Below are 21030 nucleotides of genomic sequence, written 5' to 3' on the forward strand. Positions count from 1 at the left end.
TTTTTATTTGTTATGAAAGTACATTTTCATTTATTTCTGTGCTCATACATCAGGTTTATTGCCAGATCTCAATTCTGCAGTTGGCAGAGCATAGCCACACCACGCTTGATCCAATGTTCAGGTCTTTTGCTGGTGGGCAACTTCATAGAAATCACAAAATTGGTGGAGTGGCCTGTGGTAGAGAGCGTTCCCTTCCTCTCGCTGGTCTTATAGAGTGGACAGATGTACAGGTTCTGAGGCTGATCGGCGCTTTTCATCTGAGCTGGAATGGCGAGAAGGAAGTAAGAAAGCTTTAACTATTGATTTGAATGCACTGTGGGTTAGTGACATCATTTGGTTGTGCTTCACAAGCTTACAGGACTGAACATAAAGCTGTGTGGAAGATGATAAAACCCACAAGATCTAGATAATGCAAATGCAAATGAAGCACAAAATGCTGAAGGGTGTTCAATCAATGTATTGTTGTTATGTAAAGAAAACTACTGCATTACTGGCACTGTATAAAGTAAAGGTCATAGGCCGTTCTTACTAGGTTGGATCCAGATGATGGGCATTGCTGCAAACAGAACTCCAGGGTGTTGCTCAGCCAGAACTCCCCTAATGATGAGAGGAAAACCATAGCTAGGGATAATTAAGACTTGCTACACATCACAGCTACACCATGTAACACTCAGTATGAACATCTACCTTGTTTTGTCCCAACGAGCTCCCTCCAGAAACAGCCCGTTAATGTAAACGCCATCTTCTGGGGATGTGTCTGAGCTGTCAATAGGAAGAACCTGTAAAACAAAACCGCAGATCATCAACACGCCACAAAGACTAACAAAGCAGATTTCAATTTTCTGAAAGAAGAGAAAAGGATAAGTGGATATTTTTTTAACCTCAAAATCAAAGATTAGCAGGTCAATGGGGACATGATATTTCCTGGCATAGTTCTGCAGGGCCCCTGATAGGAAGGCCTGAGGGAAGAAGAAGCCAGACATCCAGAACACGTTGGGCTTACTGGTGTCGTACCACTCCTGCAAGCACACAACATAAAAAAGTTAAAGCTCCTACATCATCATCCTCACCATATTCAAACCTACAACATTTTTCTCTTACCACCAACACTAATATCTCAGATCAAAAATGATGATGATCTCACCCTCAGAAACTTCAGCCTGGAGAGGAAGTCAGTAATGTAGCTGCCCAGAGGTTTGAGGCTCGGGTAAGAGCACTTGGCCCATTTCTCCGGGACCTTGCCCACTATTAAACTGCTTGCTATCGCCTCCAGCTCAGCATCCATCACCACAAAACCCTTAATGGCCTTCAGCAGGTTCTGTAGACTCACACGGATCGTACCACACAGCCTGAGGGAGAGGAAGAGCACCAGTTAAGTCGTAAAAAAATGAATGATCTACTGCTATTGTTATAGTTGTGATTGTACTGTTTATCCGTACACATTGTAGCGCTCCATCTCTTGGACGAGCACAGTGTTCATACTCTCCTCATAGAGCACGGGGAACTTCAAGAGTGCGGCCTCGGTGTCAAAGTTGGCAGGAAGCTGGAGAAAATAAGAAATCATGTTTTAAGAAATCAAGCCTATAAAAGTTCCATCACCACACAACAAAAAAGGTATAATACAAATGTTGTTCATACCTTAGTAAGGATGTCATTTGCTATGTCATACAAGGTGCTGTCCCCTCCAGAGCTGCCCCCTCCCTTACCCCCTCCACCCTGGGTCAGCAGCAGTGAATCAAACAGCATCTCAGTTTGCTGGAGATCTTTAGAAATATCCACATTTTCATGCATCCCAAACACCTCAGGGTGCTGGCTCAATGGAAGTTCCTAGAACACAACATAGGAAGGGATTATACTCAAGTTCTGTCTGAAAATGACCCGTATCATTTCAAGGATCAAATGTGAGAAATGGCCCTTACCTTGATGAATTCAATGTAACCCTCATAAGCAGATTTTGGAGGAGCACAATATTCACCGCTGGGGGAGAAGGTGTAGTGAGGCTTCTCGATGACATCGTTTTTGTAAAAGTCAGCCAGTACGGTCATCAGCAGCCTCCGATCCCAGTCATCTGTCACACGGCCACCATAGTTACACTCCCCAGTCAGGTAAGTTATGGCCTCAAAGGGAACTTCATCGTATTCATTCACAAACAGCTAGAGAAAAAAAAAGAAGGGGGGAAAAAAGGGCGATGAAGAAAATATGAGCGTTGTTGGGCAGCAAAGTGAGGTGCTTAAGAATGAATACCTGTAGTTGTCTGATGCTTATATGGAGGTCAGACTCATTGAAGCCATAGGGAATATTCCAACCGGGGGGACCAAACTTCTTCCTTTCCTGAACTAAAGCGTGGAAGAAACACAGTCCATACAAAAGCTTCTCCCAAACCTAGAGGACGAATCAAACACCAAGGGTTATTGGAGAAAATATGCTACGCTATGAATGCAAATCACACAAGTTTGTCCCATACTTACCAGCTCCTTGTTGGGGCAGTTAGTGAAGAAGTTTGGGTCAGAAACAGGATCTGACATGTACGACTGGAGCAGGTTAAGTCGAAGCCCTGTCGGTGGTTCATTTGTCATTTTTACTCCATTCTGTAGAATCGTAACTGGAAACTGTTGTCAGAAAGAATTGTTTTTGATTACAGATCGACAATTCTTGCAGATGAATGTGCCAGGTCAAGTGCAATGTGCTGTACTTTGGATGAAGGGTAGCTGGTGAGCCAAAGGCGGAAGTTTGGGTGACAAGTTGCTGGGCTGAAATCCTCGCAGAGTTTCTCTAGGGTGGGCATCCAGGAAACAGCCAGGTGACAGTTCTGCAAACACACCCACGTCCCTTCCTGTCTGGCCGTAGATATCATTTTGTCAGCGATTGGTCCCTGCCCCTGTCCCAGGGAGATGGCCTGGAACTTGTTATCCTTCATGTTCTTGTCACTGGCAAACGTCAGTAAGCCTGTGGAGGGATATTGACAGTTATTTGGGAGATTTCCTGATGAAGCAATATATGTGACCTCAACAGACAATATCATAATCCTTTGATGTAATAGAGGAGTCTCCAAAGGGGCTGCAAGACTCACTAGCCATGGGATCAGCTCCTGGAGACAGCACAAACACCAGAGGGATGGTGGCGTTGGAGTCCTGGTAGCTTTTACTCAGGTCAAAGGGAGGGGGCTGTACAAATTTCTTTCCTAGTTTGTCGGTGACATATTTGGCCACAGCTGGCACTATCTTATCAGGCCTGAGACAGCGAACAACGATCATCTTCTGTAGGTCACTGAGTTGTTCACACCAGGGTTGCGGCAGTTGAGTGTTGTATGGCTCTTTGCTGTCATATAAAGACTTGAAGTCCTGTGGGCTTTTGATGAAAGCCTCTCTGTTGGATGGAGAACACGAGCTTTAAGTCGCAAGTTGTGATTTTTTAAAAGCTAATTTTCTGGTTCAGTTATCACATATTACCTTATTCCTTGTAATCCAGTCAGTTCACTGGCTCTACAGATTTCATCCCAGCTCTTGTCCTGTAGCCAGCTCGGGTCAGGGTTGGAAATGGTGTTTTGGAGACCCACTCCTCCAGTCAGGAAGAACATGAAATCAGAAAACTCAATCTCCCCCTTTGCCCTGGATGGAAATAGTAATAGGAGACATCACAATATTAGAAACCGTCTGGCCAAAGGCTACCACCCCTAAGAGAGGGCTAGACCTGTCATGGGATTGAGAGAATTACTGAGAAATAGCAGGGGCTTCGAAGGTGGTTGGGTTTGGGGTTGAGTTTTGGGTAAGACACAAATGCAGAGGAGGAAGAGGAGGAGGGAAACACTGACAACTGGTGGTGTCATTAGAGTCTCTTGCAATATAGCATCGCATCATACGGTATGTATTCTTCAACACTTACAGAAGTAGATTGCTGCAGAGGAGGAAGGAGAAGAGGAGTTTGTCCTTCTCAAACAGTGAGCGACAGACGTTGCAGTACAAGTTATAGGTGAAGTGATCAGTTAGATATCTGAGCCTCCTCTCCAGAATCTTGGACTTGTTACTGATGAATGGGTGATAAAAAGACAGGAAGTTTCAGGTCAAGACATGCAAACTACCAAACAATTAAATCTCAGACTAACATTTATCTGCCTTTGCTCACTTTCCCACTTCAGCTAATGGCAGCACTGGATGAAAATGAACTACTTTGCAGTGATTTGTTTGGCTTTATTCACAATGAAATGTGTGATCCTTGACCCTCATCTTCACAACAGATGGAATGAGATGTTTTCTGTTCTGCATGTTCCCTATTTTGAGGTATTTCTGAGATACTTCCTGCATCACTCACCTGTCCTGGATGGAATTGATGTAGAGGTTGACAAACCAACTGAGAGAATATTGGTACATGGGGTCAATATTAGTCAGGTCCGCAATGCTGAAGAACAGGATAGAGGAATGTTTGGCAATTGTCCTGTAACCCTCTCTTGACTCTGCTATTTCAATCTCTGTCTTCTCAGCAATCTGGCAAACATGGAAACAATAGGCAGTTAGGTTACATTTACAAACCATGTCTTGTTTTTTCTTAAGATATTGAGATATTTAAAGTCAGTTGTGCATGGTCTTAACCTGTTGTTTTTTGGAAATCTCATTGGACATGACTTTAGCAGAGTCGAGAATCTGAATGGCACTCTCATCCTCTAAGATATTTCCTTCAGAGGACTGTAAGGTCTCCAGGATCTTGTCCTCAATTTCCTTCAGTTGCTTCTTATTTGCAGCTGACTGCAGGATCAGGGCGTTCCTCTCCTCTTCTAGTTCTGGCCTATAGAATAGACGAAGCAGAGATGATTAGCAAGTAAACTGACACGAAATATTTCAGGGGAATTCCAAAATGAGCATGTGCTACCTCTCCTTGGCAACTACAATTCCCAGCAGCTGGTCCTCCAATCCCTCTGGGGTAATCATGAAATTGAGCAGTGACACTTTGGTGGCCAGCTCTGGTAGGTAGTGTGGGTTCCGCAGCTTAGTGGTGATATAGAAACGGAAATCACAGGAGTACTCAATCACACTTTCCCCCAATCTGATGCAGTCCATGCCACCTGACGTAAAGAATTTGTAAAAAAATTAGTATTTTTACATTTTTTTTCGAATTCAAAGATAACACAGCTACTATTCAAGCACCTTGTTTGAAGATTTGTTTGAGCAGCAATGGTTCCAGTGAGGGGTCCAACTCCTCGCCAACATTTTCCAGCAGCAGGGGCGTTCCAAACTGAATACAGTTTTCCAGAGTCCTCATGTAGTCCGAATCAGTCAGCTTGATCACACTCAGGTTGCTTTCTTTCTCAGAATTCTTCACCCACTTGTTGGCCTGACCCTGGGGGTCAATCATTAATGACCTACGAGAACATACATATTAATGATAGATGATATGGTAGATCAGATGTGAAATGTAGCTTTATTCCACTACCAAAAGATTTCAGATTTCAGTAACACAGACTTACCATCTACGTGAGTTACTGGCAATAACACCATTGTCAATGGAGAAAGTGTCACTGGGCAGGCCTGCAATGTTCCATGCCCGAATCTTAATGGGATCTCCCAGGGTTTTACTGAGAGAGTAGTCATCTGATATTGGAATGTTCTTGGACTGGAGGTAGGGAAAAGGGAAGTGAATAAGCAAAGAAATATGTCTTAAGTGGGAAAAGTCATAGAAAGTTTAACAACAACAATAGTGATAATACAACCTCCCTTCTTTCTCTCCATCTCTCTCTCCTCTTTCCCCTCTTTCTATATAAAAAATGATCTCCAAAATATCCTACAACTGTATGCGCAATGTCATGTACAATGTTTGCTTTAATAAAAAACAAATTGCAAAAAAAAAACTTAAGTGGGAAAAATCATTTATGTAATTGAATTTTTGTTGAAATGTGTAATCCATGCCCATCGCTCATCTTCACAGCGAACGGAATCTACTCAAGCCAGAGATTCTCACCTGGCAGAGTTTGGTCCACGACTTGGTGCAGTCCTGTCTGAAGCCAGCAGTGAAAGCCCCCAAGTAGGCGATGACACCGGCAGAGATCAGAACATCTCCAGTGAGGTTGTCATAAGTGTTCTGCAGATCATCTGCTGCCTTAGACCATCTACAGAGAGACACAATCCAGTGAGTGGCACATCACAATTTGATTAATTGAGGAGGGAAATATCCTCATATTTTTGTGCAAGTTAGTTTGATATAACATTGTTGTAACCTGGTCTTCTCTCCTCCAAGGCCTCCAATTAGTTTCTCAGCTCTCTCCAACTTCTTGGCACACAAATCCACTTGCAGCTCCAGTTGGGCCTTCTCCTCTGTCTTCTCCTTGAAAGTAGATTGAAGCGAATACAAACGGTCCTCGACTTCCTTCAGCTCACCTCTCTTCTGGTTCAGCAGGGCCATGGTAACAGCCAGAGACTCCTGGGCCTCTGCCAGATTAGCCTTCTTTGGAGCCACTACCTAAAACAACAAAAGATTAAATGTACGACAGTGAGTGCATGCTGGGACTATAATGCCAACGTTGAAATAAAGAACAAGTGAAACAAAGTATGAAAAGAAAACATCCACTGTCTCTGTACCTTTGCCACTCTGTCATAGACCTCCATGGCTTTGATCCACTTACAGAGACCCTCTGCTGCAGATGAGGCCTTTGCCACTATACTTGGGTCAAAGTCTGGATTAGTCATATACTCGCTACGGATTTTTTGCATCACAGGGACCTGCGATGGAAAGAGGAAGGTTAGAGAGCAGAAAAGACAAGGATTTGTTACAGTAACAATGCACATTTACTGTCACTCACTGGAATGTTGTCCTTGTCATACTCTTTAAGATCTCGTAGGAAGTTCATATCACCCAGGAGCTTCTTGCTTGGGCCCCAGTAGTCAAAAATCTAGATAACAAGAAAAAAAGGTGACTTATCAAGCTCACCGTTCAATCCTGAATTCTTGATCAAATATATTTTTCTCCAACCTTTCTTCCAGTCCCAGCTGGGTCAGCTATCTTATCTGGTTTAATGTCTTTCATCACACACACAGCTGACATCACCAGCTTCACCCCTGATGGAGGGTTTTTCATCGACTTCACAATTGTGATGTCTGAGGGCTGCAATGACATGGGATATTCAACTTATCAATCTAAACTGCAATGTTCTGAGTCGCTAACCTGAGTAAGACTAGAGTACGGTTGTAGAGTATGTACCTTCAAAGTGTTCAAGGCTGAGAGTGCAGCCTCCAGGGCCGGTATGGCCTCAGCTAGATCACTTTCACACTCATTCTTCAGAGCCTGAGCCTCATTGGCTTTTATAGTTGCGGCCTCTTCATCCACGCGCACAACTTTACTCTTAGCCTCTACCTCCTGAGATTCCACTTCAATCACCTGAAAACCATCACATGCAATAATTTCACAAATATTCTGGTTCATCTTGAGCCTTACTTGGGTTGCGTGTTTTAATTACCGCCATCATTTTGGTGTTGTCTATTTTTGCTTGCTCCAGTTTGGGCTGCAGGTCTATCAGTTCCTTTTTCATCTCACCCACCTACAGAGTGAGATTGAGGAAAAAGAGCAGTGCAAAGGGAGCTGAATGGTTCTTCACAACAACAAAATAGACCATTTTAAGTTACAATGATGCAGCATTTACCTGAGACTCAGCGAAGGCTAGTTTATCCAGGCCATTGGTATACCTTTTCTTTGCCATCATGATACTATCTCGTTTTTGAGTAAGGAGCAAACGGAACGCTGCAATCAGCTCCAGGTAGGATGTAGGTGTCACGTAGTTGTGGCGACCCAGCTCTGCCAGGAATCTGCAGATCATCCCAACAGTGTAATTAGGGGATATACATTTACGTACCATTGAAAATATGACTAAAAAATAACCATGTGCCATACTTCACTGAGAGCTGTTGGACTGACGTATGGAATGTTTTGCAGATAGGTATGACCTCCCGTCTCTCATTTTCATTCATCTCCAATGTCTCCAGGAAGGAGTTGGCTACCCGCTCAAGAGCCTCCTCTGGCCATGGCTGTGAGGGAAAATAAAGATGGGGTGAAAAAAGCAAGCAACAAGATAGTGCTGAAAATGTGGAGAAAGTGTTTATACCTGGAACCAGTCAATGGTACAGCAGTTGATAAGAGACGGAAATTGGCGCAGGCGATTTCTAAAAGCATCACCAATGGGACTGAAGGCCACGATGATGTGCAGGTTCTGCCTACAACGTGCCACAAAGAAGGCAAACAGAGACAAAGGGCTCAGCTCCAAATTCTTATTACCAGCCTGAGCAATGGGTCGAACTGCCTGGAGAAAGAAAAAAGAACAACATCACAGTATTATTACAGAGAGATGAACATGTCCTGTGTGAGTAATATAGGGTACATAATACAGAATGTAACAGGTCACCTCCATGATCTCCTGCTTCTCGTCAAGGGCGAAAAGATTGGGAACCTCTCCAGTGTTCAGGAGACTGTCCACGTCTTCTAGAAAAGCCTCTTCTTTGATCTGAGCATCAGTTAGCAAGAACACCGTCTTCTGACCTTTCGCCCCAGCATTTTTCAGCAGCATCTATGAGGAAAGGCACTGACTCAATCAAAATGTTAGGTAAAAATTACATCAAATACATTAAAATGATAGATAGCCGTAATAAATTGAACCTTGAGGTCATCTCGCCACTCAGTCATGCCATAATTCTTGGAGATCTCTGGCTGGAACATGGTCACATGAGCCATGGAGGTGGCTAAACGGGTGATAGACTGGCGTCCACTGCCTCCCACTCCCACCAGGAGAGCATTCCCTCCTGGCTGTTTTAACACACGGCTGATGCGAGACAAGTGCTCCAGGACATAGCTGCATGATGACACAGTTCAGTTTACATACTTCCATGCAAACATCAAGTTGGATAGAGATGTATATTTTCATGAACTTACTGCATGTTCATGTTATAAGCAAAATGTTATTTAACAGGATTTAACATAGGGAAAGACTATACTGTGTGTTAAAATATCGTATAGAAATACATGTAATACTTTCTTACCGGAAGATGACAAGGTTCATGTGATTCTTGTGTGTCTGGTTGTATTCATTTAGACACAACTCCACCACCTCGGCAAACTTTTCGACAGAGGGCACCTCAGCATACAGGCGCTCATCATCTTCAAACTCAGGGTTCATGTAATCACCAAATAGAAGACTCTGCATGTCTTCCTCAACCAGCTAAGAAAAGAAGAAATACCAACACGTACTAATCTAATAAATCCATCTTTGTCAGAATGTCTACTATAATCATATTAGTCTAGTAACAGTTTAACATTATCATACAGACACTCATGATGATCCTAACTTACTGTACTCCCTTGTTTCAGGTGATCAAACACCTGGACAAAGGACTCTTTGAAGTGATCTTGAAGAACACTGTTCATCAGCTGGTAGAGCCACGCTCGGTCTTTATCATCCACAAGGCGGTCATAATAAACTCGAAAGACTTCATGGACAAACAAATGTATCATGGTGCGTTTGCCTTCCAGGGATTCCTTCTTCAGTAGCAGGCAGCCTTGGATAACACGTGCAAAGTCCCGCAAGTTGAAGGTGTAGTGTGACTTGGCTGGAGTAGGAAGCAGGTTCTCCATGGCTTTCTTGTAAACCTTGGTTAAAAAAATGCTAGAGGTCAGAACTAAAGCTTAAACTAAAGACTTAAACATACAAAGAATATATGTTTACTTTAACAATTCATGATATTACTAAACGTCTTAGAAGGACTCACCTCCAAAGTGGCTGTCACTATTTGATTGCCAACAGCGAAACATTCAGGAGGGAAGTCATTGTTTTTGAGGTAGAAAGCCACCACGTTGGAGAAAATGTGCACCATGGTCTCATCACTGAAGGCATTAACGCAAAAAATGTTAAAGTGCCGCAGAAAGCGTGGTGTCACAGCATTCCTCCCGCCACCAGGTGGACCCATGGCTGAGACGAGCTGGATGTCCGCTAGAGAGATCCTGGAAGTGTCCTTCAGGTCGTACCTACCAGAAGACCCCAGAAAACATCAGTCAGAATCATGCATAATGTGCAGGCCTCTCTACTGCTAAGAAACAAATCTGCTTAGTTTTATATCTCACACATTTTGATATCTATCATCAACATAACATGTGCCTGTCTAGGTGGATGGCTCATACCAGTTTCCATGGTCTATAAACTGTCGCAGAAGCTCCACAGGCGGCTGTGCACCAAATGTCTCGAGTGCAGGCATGTTCACGTCATCTACAAAGATGACACACTTCTTTCCCATGGGGGGCCCAAACACGCCCTTCCTCCTTTTATCTAACCTGGACATGACGATATTCTAGAGAACACAATCAGTGATGAAAAACTGTTTTTCACAGATTATCAAATGTCTTTCATTCATGCTTCCTAGCGGCTGACCTGTGTTTGGTTTGCACTTGTACGAGCTGAGAAATTGAGGAAAAATGGCAGAAAACGGTCTTTGTCCAGATTGTTCATCAGCTTCTCTTTCACATACACAGACTTCCCAGTGCCGGTGGGACCAACCAACAGTAGAGGTCTGATCAGAGACAAATCAAATAGTTTACATCACATTGAAAAAAGAACATTAAATTTAAATATTGTTAATAACAAACATTTTTTATCATTACTTGGGTCATTGGTATAAGTAGTATCAGAATTAATGGAACATAGAATACTAACACTCCAGAGGTGATGCAGAGGTCCAAAAGATAGGTGTAGCGCACTGTGTCAATGGTAGGAACAATGATCTCTTGCACTTTGGTGTCTTTGTTCCCCAGATTGAAATTCCTGATTGTATCATTCCAGTGTACCCAGCGACCATTTCCATTAAACTGTAGAAGAGAATACAGTGGTCTTTCTGATTTAAACATGGATTAAACAATTAAAAGGGCAGTTTCATTTCACAATACCTCATAAAAGTAGTCATACACCAGACCCTTTTCATCCATTGGACACTCCCATCTTCCCACAGTGGCAGGGATCGGATGTTTTTCATCTTTCCCTGACAGAGTCAGTCTGAGGAACTCATTAAACCTCTCTCTGCTGGCTGAATCACAGCTGCCTCCCACAGACCACACCAAGGCAAAGGCAAAAGCTGCCTGCAGTCACAAAAAGGATGACAGAAGGTTTCACATTAAAATGAAATTCATTTGAATGGATCAGATACTAATTTGATTATAGAACATTTGGATGAATCAGATTATAATAGAAATGCCGTGCTAAAGTTGGTTCGCTGTATCTTTTACAGTTTCTGAGCTCAAAATGTTTTTAGAGGTGCATAATAATAACAATATGAGCAATTGCGAGAGGGCAGCCAGCAATTTGTGCTGTGAACTGCAGTGCATCATCAGTGCTACAGCAGTGCATCTTATTATTCTACACAATCTGTCACTTTACCATGATCCAGGTGCGGAGATTTCTATTCCCAGACTCTGCCTTTACGGGTTCAGTGAGCAGCATCTCAAACAATCGGCACAAGGACATCACAGTATTACTATTGCTGGTGGACACAACTTCCTGCAAACAAGAACATAATTCAGCAGAAGAAAATGGATTTTCATTATAAATGAATAACAACCATTCCTTTCCTACTTCACAGATCTACAGGCTATGCCAGACCAATGCCAATGACCTATGACCAATGACCTATGCTAGACCAATGACTGGATAAAATAAACCTGAACAGTTTATTTTTTTCATTTATTTTCTTTGTCCCAGGCTGGCCAGGACAGGGTTGTGTGAATGTGGGGTTGTGTGACTGTTGGGTCTAATAAATGGCCCATATGCGCACTGTCATATCAAATACTTGCTTTAATAAAAATAACCAACCGAAATAAAATGAATTAAGCTTTGTTCGAAGCCTACATATATTCATGATTTGATTACACTGGGGTCTGGGATTACTCACCCTGCACTGTTTACGCAGCACCCTGTGAGCAGGTGGAATGAGCCAGTGGAAGAGCTCCAGCAGCAGGGAGCAGTGGTCTGAGCTCTGCAGAGGCTCTGGAAGCGTGTTCATCCAGGAGATCACTAAGGGCTCCCAGCCTAACTGAAAAGGCTCCATGTAGATCATACCACATCGACTGACTGTGGCAGGCTGAAGTGGCAGAAAATAACATTATGATTGATTGTAAATCAATCAGTTCAGCTTTAGGACACAGTGAACTCTCATTTGCTTTTCAAATGATATTGCTTATAACATTTCTGGGTGAGAGATCGAATCTGCTTAAATCAAATCTGACAGACAAGTCAGATTATTTATTTCAATTCTGCAGCTAACTTACTGAGGCCTGTGAGAGATCCATAGCTTCAAAAATCAGACTCATCTGATTGGACATCTGAATGATCTCACCACTCATCAGGCACAACTGTAGAGGACAAGTAAAAATAAACAGCTTACATAAGTATTGCAGCAGAGTCAGGAACATGAGTGTATCAAAGGCTCTTCCTTTGGATGTGTTGAATTCACCTTTTTGTTGTCGTCCAGGACAGTGTTCATACTCTCAATCCACAGTGTATCTATTGGGCCATCGAACACCACCCATTTACGGTCGGGTGTGTCTGCTGATGCAAACTCACGAAATGTGTTGGCCACAATGCCATCAGTCCACTAAATAGGAAGAAAATTGAGAAATAAGAAGAGAAAGAGGAAATTGGGGCCACATGTTGTCCCAGATATACATCAATGCTGTGAAACTCAAAAGATATGGATTTATCCAAGGCATAAGCAAACCTCATGGGAAACTAGGTCAAATTGACCAAAGAGCTGTCCCATGGTGATGGACTTTGGGTTGAGTGTCCTGTAGATGACCTTTTCCTCCTCTTCGTACTCTCTCTCATTCATAAGAGACAAAGTGTCTGCTAGGACATGTAGCACTTTGGTCTTCCCAGCAAATGGCTCTCCCACCAGCATGAAGCTATCTCAAAAAGAAGAGTATCTTGATGAAATATCAATATGAAATATATGAATAATATTTTTAGTCTTGTTACAATCATACCAAAAATAGTAAGGAGAAATATGTCATACCCATGTCTGACTATCATCATCTCATAGGTCTGAATTATTTTTTCTAAGAAGACCTGTGTTGGTTGTACATTGTGTTTTTTACAGCATTCCTCTGCAGCCTCCAGGAAGAGCTGCCAGACATATGAAAAACACCATCATAAAATATGCTCTAAGTAAACACACTGTTATTTTGCTTGAAAAAGCAATATATCCCTATATATAAGTCTGTACAGTCTGTTTAAATTGTACCTTATAATCAGCTTTAGGAAGGGTGATTCCTGGGAAGAGATCACTGGTGATTCCATTGAAGAGAGGAATATCATGGGCGAGGAACTTGGGTTCATTAACATCCTTAATCGACCTAAGGAGCTGAAAGTTACAAACTTAACATGATGTTCACTATTAAGACATATTGACCAATGCTTATCATGCATTGATGTAATTACAAATACCAGAATATCCTCATTTTCATCAGGAAACTTGAGCTTGAGGTTTCCTGCAGCCACAAGTACAGCTTTGACAGCCCTCATGCCATAATCATAATGGAACTGGGAGGAGAGCTGCTCTGAGCAGAGCCTGTAGGTCATCACAATCTTTACTGACAGTGGTTTGGCATTCAGGAATCCATAGGAATACAGAGATATCTCTGCTATCAGGGCATAGTTGGGGACCATCATGGCAACTGTTCTGAACAACACCTGCAGAGAGCAACGAAAGGAAATACTACGTTATTGATACATGCAGGGTAACATATTAACCCGTAACACACATGCTATTTACATTATATTGCTGGTACATAGTTTATTTTCTTATTGTTGATTTATTCCTATCAGATTTATTTATCAAGAGAAGAGAAGAGATGATAAGATCAAAGTCCCCAATTGTGACCTCAACATTATTTGCAGCTCATATAATATGCAACCACTTCACAGTTCACAATGCCGACTCAGTGTTTGGTAAATGGTGAAACACCTTGAGGTTGTCTGGGAGTTCTGAGCGCCCTGCATAACCAGGGTTCATCGTGATGGACACAAAGCAGTTGGGGTTGAGTTTGAGCATGGTCCCTTCAAAATCAAAGTACTCCAGGTCTCGCTCGATGGCCCTCTGGATGCAGAGTACCTGCTGGGCCACTACAGACAGCACCTCCAGCTCGATACGGTTGAACTCATCAAAACACGCCCAGGCACCAGAGGATGCCAGACCTTTGAAGAACTGTAATTGTTTGCATCAAAACACAAAAGGTTTATAGAATCTCAATAAAAGAATAACTGAGAAACAATGTTACAACAATTAAAATGTATATCAGAAATGTACAGCCAATATTACTTTGCCCATAGCCAGGTAATCCAGTCCATCAGAACAGTTGAAGACCACGCACTGCACAGCTAGAGCTTTGGCTAGATCCTTGGTGGTCTCTGTCTTCCCTGTCCCAGCTGGTCCCTCGGGCGCACCACCTAAATTTAAGAAGAAAGCCCCAATCTAAAGCAAAAGGAAGGTTCTAGAGTTAAAAGCTATAACATGGGATCACTGAGCAGTATTCCTGTAGAAGAAGTTCAGATATCTTACTAGGGTTCGGTAGCATCTGTCCGTCAGCGGGGTGATGACCAGACGAGGAGAGTTCCCCAGGTACTCGTATGCGTATTTGACGTCACAGTTGATGATCCGAACACGTACATTGTCATTGACCCAATAGTAGCGGAGCTGCGCAAGCCACTGGAAGTCTGTTTCATGCGATACACCTGTAAATAAATGGATCCTTATTATATATTATTTTGTATTGTACTTTATATTTCTGACTACTTTATCTCAAACAAATTGAAGTTCTGTTACAAATGTCGACTCTGTACCTTTGTCAATGAGATCCATGACCACATCTCTAGCATGGACATCAATTGTGACAAGTGCTCTTAATGTGGTGCGTGTTTGTTTGGGCAGCTTCCCTCTCACTAGCTCCACAATGTCATTCAGCTGATTCTGCAATTGTTGATAGTAGTTCTTCAAACCCTGCAGAGGACAAAAGACAATGTATGCTTAAACGTTTCCCAATATGCTATTAATAATATGTCATGTGCATTATGAATTGACACATAAGGCTTGGGTACAGAATTGTGACAGCTTTTTATTACTAGGTTTTACGTACCCAATAAAGAGAATCTAAATCTCTATGAAAATGAAAATGTTGACATTGATAATGAATGTTTCTGTTGCAAATGCTTTATAATGGCATTTGGCAAAAGCTGTAAACTTACATCGGCCCCTGCTCTGATGGCTTCGTGCACTTCCAAGGTCCAGAAAATCTGCGAGGTGCAAATCACCACTTGTCCAGGCCACTCTTTGACCCACTGGCTCCGTGGAGTCTCAGCGTAGGCCTGTCAGCACAATCACAAAAACCACTCAGCTGACATTCATGAAAGGCACTGAAGGGTCCAGAAGCAGAAAATAGGTCTTGCATTCAATAACTCACAGTATGTCGTGTATATTGTGCTATTGAGGCAAAGTGTTCTCACCAGCCTGGAGCGAGCCACAACATCTCTGACACTACGCAGCATCACATCCTCCACCTGCACCAGCCACTTCTCTACAGCTCCTTTGGCTTCTGATGTGGAGATGTGCTCGATTAGCTGAACACGCTCCTCTTCACTACTGTACATGGCCTGGAAGAGAATGAATCTAATATAGTCATCAGTTTGTGACATTGTGCAACAATAAACATATATGACAATAACTTGCCTGAATATCCAGATTGGGTAGGAAGTCCAGTTTGGAAATGCCTTCAAAGCACTTCTTCAGATGGGGCTGAACTAGCAATGGGTCCTTCGTCTCAGACAGAATCTCCAGCATTTCATCGTTAGACAAGAAGAAAAATCTGGAGGTTGTGTAGGTAGTGATCAGACCACTTTTTGATATCATGAAGCTACATGCTACAGAAACACTAGATTTCCTTACCTTGGAAAGAAGAGACGCTTCTTTTCCAGATAGGCATTCAGCCCTTTCATGATGTTATCAAGGAGGATGTTGGAATCTTGCAGTTTTTCAAGCAAACCAGGCATTGAGGTTGCTGGTAAGATCTAGCAATAACAAATTATCTGTTAATTCAAACAATTTATCTTTTCAGACATTCAACTCAGGCTTGTTTTAACAACCTTAGGGTCCTTGATGCAGTGCCTCATGACCTCTTTCCAGTTTCTGTCAACAGTTTGAAAAAGGCGTCCCTCTTCTGGAATCTGTTGCATGATGTCCTCAGAAGAAAAGATGGGTTCCAAGTAAAGCCACTGGGCCTGTACCTTCAGCCACTCATCTGTGGTGTCCTGGATAAGGATCAGACGTTCCTCCCACTCCTAAGGCCACAGAATAAAGGATTAAAGCTGCCCAGAGCAAAGCTGACAGCAAACAAAACCATACAACATTTACATCATTGTAACAGTTAGACACATAAACTGTCTTAAACGTGGAACTAGCCTTGATCTCATTTTCGAAGGGTTTAATGAAGGGCGAGCCTCTCATTGTTTGGGTCTTCACAATCTGATCATCTAATATCGTCTGAATCTCGTCCAAGGCTGTTAGGATGGACACTCCTGTCTCCCTGTAAGGTTGGTGGTTGAAAGAAATGCTGTCCCAAACCTGCATCATGGTTTGCATGGTTTTCTCCAGGGAAAACTCCTGCAGAGACACACAGTGGGGACACAGATTTTCACCATTAGCCATTAGAGATTTCATTAACCATTGTAGTTTTTGTTATATTGTCACTAGAACTCACTTTGCCAGCTGCAGCACTGACAGACTCAAATTGTTCAAGGTGGGGAGACAGGTTTTGTTTCAGAACTTTGCGTAGCGTAGTTCCAGAGTTGGGAGTGAGGTCATACCCCACTATCCCTGACATCTGGTCCCAGTGGCGGGATCTGATGCCCGGATTACACAAAATGGACACCATGGGAATATGCTCCTGTTGACAGACGTACATTTCATACGATTTAGAGATCGATTTACAATTAGATCCTCCTGCTAAAGTAATAGTTGGATGTAATACCTTAAACTCTTGGATCTGCTCCTGAACAGTGGCACACATGAGTATGGTGGGGTTCTCCTGTTTGCCTGGATCATCTCCCTCAGGCTGTTGCTTTGTCTTCCCAGCATTTCTCTCTTGCTCGTGCTCAGCCTTATTCTTCTTCTGTTGAAAGAACTTCAGGATCTTGTACATTTCCCTGATGAATTCATCTACTTCACCCTCCATGCTCTCGCCATTTAGGTCCTGAAAAGAGCCATCCATCCATCTTTTCAAACAGAGGAGTAAAGGTTAAGGTGGATTTTTCTGAATTACATCACCACACACGCTAAAAAAAAGTAAGGCCATACCTCGTCTCAGTGCGCTGCCACTTTAGGACCAGTCCAAACAGCTTCTGATAGGGTTCAATACTCTCTTTGATGACCTCAACTTCTGGGTAACATGTTTGCTCCACGTTGAAGAGAGTCTCTTCTTTATTGATGATGGCAATGTCTTCCTCAGCCTCCTGGAGCAGCTTCTGTACTGTTCTTATGTCTGTCACATACTGTCAAAGAAATGACAGCAGGATTATTTCTACAGTGTACCATTAATATAGATTAGATTAGAATTTATTATGAAAGAAATCATGAAAATATTCCCGACATGACTGTACCTGCTGCATCATATCCAGCTCAGAGTAAGTTGGGAACTCCTCTATACTGTGCTCCAACTTCTCCAGCTTTGATATAAGCTTTTGCCTTCTAACAAGCAGCTCCTGTGTCCCTCTCGCCTTTGCTTTCTCCATCACCTGGAAAGAGATAGAGCCATCCAGAATCAGGACATCCTCAATAACCCAGTTTGATGTGCAGCAGTAGGGAGAAAAGGGAAAATGACCTCATCATTGAGTTCAAAGACATTCACGATGTTCTGTGGCCAGAGAAAGGCGGTTGAATTAAGCTTCAGGTCCTCTGGTTCAAACGTGTGGATTTCCAAGAGGTAGTTCAGTCTGTTGTAGGCTCCCTGTCCAAACACAAGGTGGCAGTCAAAACAATAAACACTGATGTATGTCTGTGTGTGAGATGTGTGTGTAGGTTACAACAGGGGAAACCAAACATCTGGTTACTTGCCATTATCTTTTCATTGAGTTCTGCAATACCATTTGTCTTGGTCAAATGTATGTATTCAATCATCTGAGTGATGTCCTCTGTATTCTGTGGCTCTGTGAGTGCCTTTGTTTGAATAGTTTCAAATTCAGAGCAGATCCTGTGAGAACAAGCCATAGAATTCAAATATGAGCATTTTAGAAACTAAGGGACAATTTCTGAGGCAAATTTCTTTCAAATGTGCCAAGACAAAACTCACAATAGATTTTGCTCCCGGTGGCTGCTGGCCAGTTTTTTCAGCAGTATCTCAGCAAAGTTTCTAGCTTTGTTGGCCAATCCCTGTTTCAGCTCTTCACAGTCCAGATGGACCATTGCAAAGCGGGCTTTTGCTGGGAGGCTGATAATTTCCTTTGAGAGGACACGAAACTCCTCCACTTGCTTGGGAGAGGAGCCCGACACACAGTCGTAGTTATTAAAGGGTGTTAGAAGAAGAGAAGAATGATTCTGTAGCATATGCAGAATTATGCTCTGTGATTTGTTACCTCAGTATATTCATCAAAGGAATGGTCCTCTTCCAAGAACTTCTCCACTTGACTCTGTGCTGTTCCATTGACGAGCCAGCCATAGCTTTCAACTGCCAAAACAAATCCCCAAGCAAACAAATTCACATCAAACCAAATTCACATCATCAGGGCTCGTGAAAATTGGGTTTAACAACTAATATGTTACGGTACATCACCATATTTCTGCAAATGATTGTCAGGTTCCTCTAGGTTCTTGCGTACAGCAGTCTTTACTGTGGCCTGAGCCCAGTCCAGGACATGATCTGCCACTTTGGCATCAACAAAGTCAGATGTGGTTTCTGCCAACAAGGACTGGAATGTCGGTACTTTCTGTCATAGAGATCAATAGTAGCAATAAGAACACTTTCCTATTAAAATGAGCCATCTCTCTCTCTATGGATATATGGACTTACTTGCAGAGTAGTTGCGATCGCATAAAGAACTTCCACAACCGATTCCTCAAGATCAAGTAAAGTCGGGTAAATCTCAATCTTTTCATTATCAAATGTCAGGGCCATACGGAAGAGCGGCAAGTGGTCCGGATCACTTGAATCGAACAGGCTGACAAACTCCTTGACATTTCTCTGAAGCAGGCATTTCAGCTGTGAAAGAAGAAAAATGTGTAATCAGACAGTGTTTATTTCAGATCACTTGCTTTTTTTATTGTACCTGGCTGTTGCATTGTGCATTAACTTCTAAAGCAAGAAATCAGTAACTACTGCTTCCTGAGATGTAGCTTGTGAAAAGGAGAAATCAGGAAATGGAGATGATGACATAACATTGTGTCTTTTTACCGATATTCAATTGAAGGTCCGAAGAAATCTCACCTGATTAGAGATGAGAGTGGATGCACAGTTGAAGAAGGAGTCCACCTTTTCCTCTTTTAGGCCCTGCAGTGTCTCCTTACTGGTTATTAAGTTGATAACTTTGGGGAACCAAGTATTCATGATACGATCTTCAGTCCTCCTGCACTCCACAGCCAACTTGTTCTGCAGGCTCTTACAGTCCACAGGTCCTGAAGCCCTGGATCATCAGAAGCTTTTAACATGAAGGTTATGTGCTTATTCCAGCTGTGTCATTTTACATTATCTTACCTGCAACCTAACAGATCAACCAGGACCAGTGGGGAAAATGTCATGTATCCAATATCCAGGACAGTTTGCATTACAGGATGAAGAATGTGCAAATTTGCTTTTATTCTTTTCCGGATTTTAATGAAGTCATCATGCCAGGGTTGGGAGAAACCAGGAACACTGTAAAAAGATAGGAAATGTATTTTTACACACAGGCATTTAGAAACACCAGATTGCCACACGGAGGGTGTTTTGAAGTCTTGTCTTGCTGCTTGGGTCGTGCGTACACTCACCTTGCTGAGGTAGCTTCCTCTTGTTCAACATCACTGTCTTTAATCTCTGGATTCTTCAGCGTAGAGTTTACTAAGGGGAGTGGAAATGGCAGAATGAAACTGAAGCTTATACATGATCGAAAAAACTATGACAAGCACACACTCTCACTCACACACACAAGATATAAAACTGTGGAAACCTGTGTGATTGACAATTGTATTGAGGAAGTCGCCGCTGACTTCTTCACAGAGCTCCTGTATTAGTTTGTTTGTTGGAGGGTTTGCTTTAAGATGAGGTGGCACACGGGTCAACATGGAGTCTAACCACTGCTGCTGGATGGGAGCGAATGAGCCGCTCTCCACACACTGCTTCAGGAATCTGTAGTTCATCTGTAAATTGAATCAAAATAGAATAAGAGAGGTATCTTGTTTTCTTCTATCCGGTCCAATCCAACACCACAAACTTACCTCTTGCTTCCGCTTTTCACTAAGCATCTGTAAAGCAGATCATGAAAAATATAGTATTATACATTTATACACATTATACATGAGATAGCTGTTGTTACTTCCACCACAGACAGACAGACAGACAGACAGACAGACAGATTCTCCTACAGTAGATGGAAGCTGAGGCTCTGGTGACTCCTGTGACACAGCTCTCTCTCTGTAGTCTCTGTAAGCATCCATTGCTCTGGACTCCCTAAAACAGTCATCAATTAAGTTAGTTAAAATACATACATACAGTATATACTGAAGGTGTAGCTTACAAACAACAAATGGAAGTCATTGCACCAACGTACATTATCATGTGGAATCGGTCTCGTTGCTGTTTGCCGACCCTCTGCCTCAGGAGCTTCTTGCGGACCGTCGCCCGCGGCTGCATGCCTCCAACCGGGGGCAGGACGGGGAACTTGGCCGAGTCTCCCTTCAGTGAGGCGGCCATCTCCGGCAGCCACACACACACCGCCTCCGAGCTACTGACCGAAGCTACTTTAATGATCTTAAACGCTACTTGTTGTTAATAACAAAAACATCA

The 21030-nt window shown here is 42.7% G+C and overlaps 1 protein-coding gene across 1 annotated transcript; it reads right to left on the minus strand.

The window, feature by feature from the left end:
* Positions 1-68: 68 nt before the first annotated feature.
* On the minus strand, positions 69-20937 carry dnah12 (dynein, axonemal, heavy chain 12). Its single transcript, XM_076166268.1, has 73 exons — positions 20791-20937; positions 20610-20690; positions 20463-20489; positions 20195-20384; positions 20016-20085; positions 19744-19902; positions 19477-19672; positions 19063-19251; positions 18826-18979; positions 18629-18720; positions 18346-18524; positions 18107-18246; positions 17878-17999; positions 17657-17791; positions 17355-17548; positions 17029-17272; positions 16759-16944; positions 16461-16661; positions 16145-16339; positions 15948-16069; positions 15732-15867; positions 15509-15655; positions 15251-15370; positions 14849-15005; positions 14568-14740; positions 14328-14480; positions 13974-14213; positions 13454-13699; positions 13251-13370; positions 13023-13132; positions 12729-12912; positions 12465-12605; positions 12280-12363; positions 11904-12092; positions 11393-11512; positions 10906-11094; positions 10676-10827; positions 10394-10532; positions 10147-10313; positions 9738-9993; positions 9322-9618; positions 9012-9190; positions 8632-8824; positions 8381-8542; positions 8084-8278; positions 7873-8006; positions 7625-7787; positions 7442-7522; positions 7186-7362; positions 6958-7089; positions 6788-6877; positions 6567-6707; positions 6206-6447; positions 5950-6097; positions 5459-5604; positions 5139-5353; positions 4864-5056; positions 4587-4779; positions 4309-4481; positions 3883-4023; positions 3450-3608; positions 3071-3366; positions 2693-2946; positions 2469-2609; positions 2245-2382; positions 1920-2153; positions 1639-1827; positions 1440-1543; positions 1145-1349; positions 882-1019; positions 688-779; positions 530-597; positions 69-262 (listed from the first exon to the last, which is right to left on the minus strand). The coding sequence occupies exons 1-73, from the start codon at positions 20935-20937 to the stop codon at positions 69-71; spliced, it is 11853 nt and encodes a 3950-aa protein (XP_076022383.1).
* Between the last annotated feature and the right edge of the window lie 93 nt (positions 20938-21030).

The sequence above is a fragment of the Genypterus blacodes genome, unplaced genomic scaffold (assembly GCF_046128005.1).
Source record: "Genypterus blacodes isolate CSIRO-AG114 ecotype Tasmania unplaced genomic scaffold, CSIRO-AGI_Gbla_v1 ptg000156l_1, whole genome shotgun sequence".
NCBI classification, from domain to species: Eukaryota; Metazoa; Chordata; class Actinopteri; order Ophidiiformes; family Ophidiidae; genus Genypterus; species Genypterus blacodes.

Excerpts from the sequence above, each read along its gene's own strand:
- dnah12 (XM_076166268.1), bottom strand. The coding sequence starts at position 20,937 with ATGGCCGCCTCACTGAAGGGAGACTCGGCCAAGTTCCCCGTCCTGCCC. Across the intron at positions 13,700-13,973 it reads AACTCCCAGACAACCTCAAG|GTGTTGTTCAGAACAGTTGC; the intron begins GTGTTTCACCAT and ends TGCTCTCTGCAG. Across the intron at positions 4,482-4,586 it reads AGATTTCCAAAAAACAACAG|ATTGCTGAGAAGACAGAGAT; the intron begins GTTAAGACCATG and ends CATGTTTGCCAG.